The sequence below is a fragment of the Hippocampus comes genome, unplaced genomic scaffold (assembly GCF_001891065.2).
Source record: "Hippocampus comes isolate QL1 unplaced genomic scaffold, H_comes_QL1_v1.1 scaffold33, whole genome shotgun sequence".
NCBI classification, from domain to species: Eukaryota; Metazoa; Chordata; class Actinopteri; order Syngnathiformes; family Syngnathidae; genus Hippocampus; species Hippocampus comes.
Genome location: NW_017804842.1, coordinates 562,905 through 568,735, shown reverse-complemented (window position 1 = coordinate 568,735; position 5,831 = coordinate 562,905). Strand labels below are relative to the sequence as shown.

At 44.0% G+C, this 5,831-nt stretch overlaps 2 protein-coding genes across 2 annotated transcripts in view; both read right to left on the bottom strand.

The window, feature by feature from the left end:
- txndc15 (thioredoxin domain containing 15) overlaps positions 1-1,628 on the bottom strand; it is a 3,774-nt gene extending 2,146 nt beyond the window's left edge. Inside the window, exons 1-4 of the mRNA XM_019872817.1 lie at positions 1,451-1,628; positions 596-882; positions 398-535; positions 39-202 (exon numbers count right to left, since the gene is read on the bottom strand). Of these exons, the coding sequence (XP_019728376.1) occupies positions 39-202; positions 398-535; positions 596-882; positions 1,451-1,538 (677 nt within the window). The 5' untranslated portion in view covers positions 1,539-1,628. The remainder of the gene's footprint in view (positions 1-38; positions 203-397; positions 536-595; positions 883-1,450) is intronic.
- Positions 1,629-4,126: 2,498 nt separating this feature from the next.
- cunh5orf24 (chromosome unknown C5orf24 homolog) overlaps positions 4,127-5,831 on the bottom strand; it is a 4,362-nt gene continuing 2,657 nt past the window's right edge. The window contains exon 4 of the mRNA XM_019872751.1: positions 4,127-5,067. The gene's annotated coding sequence lies outside the window, so the exon portion shown is untranslated. The remainder of the gene's footprint in view (positions 5,068-5,831) is intronic.

The window sequence follows — 5,831 nt, the reverse complement described above, 5'->3', positions numbered from 1 at the left end:
CACACGCGGCCGCGTCCGGCAGAGTTGGCGGCGGTCACCTGCTGTGCGTTGAGGCGTCCAGGGCCAGGAAGTGCACGGCAGGAAAGACTCGAGGCAATGCGTTGAAGTGCGGCGCCAGGCCGGCCGAGAATTGGCACCAGGCCGTGAAGAAGAGCACCACGGAGCACTCGCTGCCGTTGACGCTCAAGAACTCCATCAGGTCCTGAAGGGAACACCAAAGTCACTCTTTCGGATAATAGTGGGTGTGCACACTTAACGCAACCACGTTATCTCAGGACTTTCTTCTTACTCCCCAGCTCAAGAAAAATTCCCTTTCTTCCCCCCAATTGAGTTGTACAAGTCCACTGTATCACCCTCACTGAAAAGTGTTCCGGTGTGCGCGGCTAAGGCGTGTTACCTGCGATGCGTTGAGGACGTTAACGGCCAAGGTGTCCACATCGCTGACGTTCCTCTGGTCGCAGTTAACCTTAAAGGTCTTGGCGGCCTCTGCGTTCTTCTCCTCGGCGGCGGGAGCGTGGACCATTTCCAATGTCACCTAAGCCACCGTAATCATTACAACACGTCCACACGTACGACCGAGGACATCTCGCCGTACCTGCTGAGACATCTCGGCATCTTCGTCCTCGGCGGGGGGACACTCTGCACCGTCGTCACAAGGCGGCGAGAAGCCCGACCGGACGTCTTGGACGTTCTTGGGGAAGAGAGATTCCATGTCGGACGGGTCGATGGCGGCCTCACTCCCCATCACGGCATCGGCCATCTCAGCCGTTTTGAACTGACGCTTGAGGAACATCGGATCCTCGCCCTCCGCAAGTTCGGGGATGCCCTCTGAGTGCGACGTCGCTGCCCATTCCTCTTCGGACAGCGTGGACTTATCGTTCTCTGAGAAAAGAATACGTACAGTTCAAAGGGTCATGGTAAATAATGCTTTGCCATCATCGCTTTTCATGACTCGCGGCAAGGCTCGTTCATTGAATTACGGAAAGTTCACTTTTTGATTGCTTGTCCAACAATGACTGACCTGTTTGAGGTTTGCTATTTACAAAGTTACCAATTGAGGCTTTTCAGTTCAATTCAGTTTTATGGTACATTTACAATTTTTGAACCGTTGATATCAGCAATTACAACAATTTTTGGATGTCAATTAGGGATTTGATCACAAATGGAAACAAATAAATGGATTTCCGACATAGTTATTCCATCTATGAGATGTGTTTGCAACCGGTTTGTAAAACCTGAGCGTTCAACCGAGTTTATGTCCAATGTGTCCAGTGACGACTGATTCCCAAGACTGTTCGACGCAAACGCCCATTACACGTCGCGGCAACTAAGCGATTCAATGAATAATTTGTGCGAAACGACTTCTTGAAGGAGAATCACGAGCGTTAAGTTGCCATCCGAAGCGTCACGTTTTGCTAGCACGACGACTGCTAAGCTCGCCGTCACTTACCCTGCGATGTCGCCGTCCTAAAGCTCAACATCAAAACGAACAATAAAATTGAAGACAGTTTAAAACTCGCCGAAACGGTCCTCGACATGTTTCTTTCCGAAATGGGTCACAGTTGCGCGTCGCTACAGTTAAGACATGTTGGCGAGGTCGAAGGCTACTATTTAGCGAAGCGGAACTCGGTTTAGGAGTCCGACAGCGGACGGCTTAAAATGTGACACCATCTCCCAACATCCGTTTGTGGACGGATTCTCATTTGAAGCGAAATTATTATTATTTTTTCAATTCGATTAACACATTTTGGATCAATATCCAACAATAAACTAATCACTGAAAACCCCGGATTTGATTAGTATTTTTCCAACATGTTTTATAACTTTTGTGACAAACCTTGTACAGTACTGTACATACAAATAAGCTATAATTGTGTCATTCCAGAATCGGAGGACATTCTACGGCCCACCCGTTAAAATTTAAAGAATCCGGTAATAATTTGATGGAGATGCTAGATACACACTCTAAAAAAACGAGAAACAAGTCATTTTGGGGAAGACATTTCCTAATATGGTCACAAATAAAGTCATAAAAGTAATTATTTTTTTTAACAACCCCTTTTCACTTAAGTTCATAATTCTTTTGTGATTTATTATTCAAAATGGTTTTCCATCATGTCGTGGCATTTTTAAATATTGAAATAATACTGAAAATGTCTTTTTATTTAATATTTACAACGGCAGCATAAGCAATAAAAAGAGAAAGGTGAAAAAAAAAACGTGTCAGTTTCGTCTTTATTACACGGGGCTGTGGCTTGCTTGTGTCCTTTGCGCTGGCATTGGCACGGAAACGGCCACCTTTCCTCGAGCCAGTCAGAGGAATTCATGCATGCCTCCAAAAGGGGGCAGTCACACTTTTACATGCTCTCACTTTTCTCTCACACAAACACACACTCACTCACTCACTGTTTTATGCACACACTGTCATTAAATAACTAACTCACTCTGACTGGTGGCTGGCAGCGCTTTTGAGATGCACATTGCTACCCCCAAGAGGATATGAGTGGAACTGCACTAACTGTTTGCCAGCCGTTTACTCCGCATTCTCGCGGACACTGAAGACACGCGGCCGCGTCCGGCAGAGTTGGCGGCGGTCACCTGCTGTGCGTTGAGGCGTCCAGGGCCAGGAAGTGCACGGCAGGAAAGACTCGAGGCAATGCGTTGAAGTGCGGCGCCAGGCCGGCCGAGAATTGGCACCAGGCCGTGAAGAAGAGCACCACGGAGCACTCGCTGCCGTTGACGCTCAAGAACTCCATCAGGTCCTGAAGGGAACACCAAAGTCACTCTTTCGGATAATAGTGGGTGTGCACACTTAACGCAACCACGTTATCTCAGGACTTTCTTCTTACTCCCCAGCTCAAGAAAAATTCCCTTTCTTCCCCCCAATTGAGTTGTACAAGTCCACTGTATCACCCTCACTGAAAAGTGTTCCGGTGTGCGCGGCTAAGGCGTGTTACCTGCGATGCGTTGAGGACGTTAACGGCCAAGGTGTCCACATCGCTGACGTTCCTCTGGTCGCAGTTAACCTTAAAGGTCTTGGCGGCCTCTGCGTTCTTCTCCTCGGCGGCGGGAGCGTGGACCATTTCCAATGTCACCTAAGCCACCGTAATCATTACAACACGTCCACACGTACGACCGAGGACATCTCGCCGTACCTGCTGAGACATCTCGGCATCTTCGTCCTCGGCGGGGGGACACTCTGCACCGTCGTCACAAGGCGGCGAGAAGCCAGACCGGACGTCTTGGACGTTCTTGGGGAAGAGAGATTCCATGTCGGACGGGTCGATGGCGGCCTCACTCTAAAAAAAAACGTGTCAGTTTCGTCTTTATTACACAACTTTTGGACATTCCACAACAACCATGCAGGACTAAAATGAACAACTATATAGACAAAGTTTTTTTTTTTTTCACCAAACCGTGTTGACATTATTTACATGTCTTGATTTTATATTGATGATGGCAGCGAGAGGAAAAATGACTTCAAACCAAGCACAGTCCATTCATGTCAATGTTTCCATACAAAATCACGTCTCTATTGAACAAAACGGCCTTATGTTTCGGCTTAGTTGCATGAGAAAGTTATCATAGCAACCCAACAGCCACTTCTTTGCACCTTTCATTTCACCCAATGTCGGAACAACATGACAATATGCGCATGTGGGTGACTTTTGTTGACTTGTTAATGAATGACAAGGGCATCTGAGCAGTAGTCCCTTTGCATTCGTGTCTGGGCGTGAGCTGTGGCCGACAGCAGGCCTCGGGTGAGCGTGCGCATTGTGTTTTACTGTTCTTCCAGCTGAAAAATAAAATGTATTGAGAACTGTGGATCTCTTTTCCGCATGCAAGGGCATCAAAGCAACTAGACTGTTTAATTTTTTTTTTTTTAAAACACCATAATTTGGGGAGTGAATGATGAGCCAAAACAGTGGAAAAGGGGAAACTGAAAAAGTTGTGAAACTAGGACAAAAACATCAAATAAAATCATACAATATTTAGATTTCTATAAAGTGAAAAAGGTTTTTGGAAAAGTGTAGAGCGTTAAAAAAAAAAAAAAAAAGTACAGAAAGTCAAAATAGGGAAACTGATGAAAAAGTGAAATTCACTACACAAAGAAAGAAATGTTTGGTGAATTCAAAAAAAAAATAATTTTGGTGATTAAGAAACAACTGAAAGGATGCTTGATTGAATAGAAATGGTCGTTTCGAAAAACATTTTCTGAACATCTACAGGTTTTACCTATTCAATTGTACTTTTTTCCCCGCCTACCATATTCTAATTTATTGAGATGGAGTTGTGAGAATGTGTGGGCGCAACCCGACATTGAATAACCGCACCTGTTCAGAACGACGCACTGTTATCCGCATCTTCCAATATGCCTGTGAACATGTTACGTCTGTTTTCGGGAGGAGAAAAAAAAAAAAAGAAGAAGAAACTAATTAAACTTGAGGTATATTTACAGAATGTTTTACAGCTGCTCCATTAGGTACCTCTGTGCCTAATAAAACGTCAGATGAATGTAACAATCATTTGAAGCGTGAAGTGCTTTTTATTTTCTTTGTGTTGCTGAAATGAATGACATCATTCATATTCTTTGGTCCAGAGGTGCCACACAAACACGCACGCACGCACTATATACACACATTTATCAAAACACGAGCGCAACAATACTGCGAAAAACATTGTCTAGTATGAAAGATGTGTGACAAGATTATTGCACCAAATGGAACATTTTTGGACTCCTCACCAACACGAAAGGGGCCAAACGGGCGAGTTTTGCACTTTCGTCATGTCAGCACTGAGTACTAGTTTAAAAAAAAAAAAAAAAAGTCAACAATGATGTCCTAATTAATGAAACTGCATTTATGGTCCTTAGTGTGGGTTGTACAAAAGTCTTTTGCAACTTGGCCGATTGAATGATGAGATGAAGGGAAGGGAAAAAAAATCAAAAAAATAAAACACGATTAGAGTCTAGTCGGCTCAAAGATTTCAACGTCGCTGTGTCGTCGACAAGCGGGTTCAAGACCTAATACTGGAGCATGAAAACACACTTGGGAGCATGTCTGGGAACTGGGGAGGGGGAAAAGGAAAAAAAAGAATATAATTTATTTTTACAATAAATATAATTAATGCAATAGTAAAGTACAAAAAAAGTTTCTGAGGACATAATTATTTAAAATTGTAGTGCGTGCATTACGGCAGGTTGTAGATGTAATTCCCTTTTCGGCCACTAGATGACACCACCCCATTTTGTTTGACACTAAATTTGAAAGAGGAAGAATGAAAAGTATTTCAGCTCAGCCTCGTTTTTTGTTGAAGATCATCTTTGTCCTACTTTTGATGCTGGACTTTAACTTTCAAATGTGCATCCTTGGACACGATACTTGATGTATATTGTCAGATGAGAAGTTATATTGATTAACTTTTGGGAAAGAACAAAACAAAACAGGCTTTGTGTCCTTGTAAATACAAACGGGATCGGTACACAGTTTGTACAATATTTTGGTTTCATGTATTGCTCTTGCCAGAAATGTTTTAAAGTGCTCTATAAAGACAGCCGAGTTGAGTTCCAAAATCATGCCGAAATAGAGTATTTCTATGATGCCGTATCCTATTATTGGTCGAGAACGGAACCCCTGCCATGGAGGCGGGTTGACTGTGGTTGGCACCAAAGCAATACTTTTAAATTAGACATGGCTTTGGCCTGATCACAGAAACACCAACTAGGTTTTTCCGCATTTATAACGGATGCATCTGTGGACACAAATATGAGGGGACACTCTGTATTGTTATTAGGCGAACACACACTCACACTGGACCAGTAACCCCCCCCC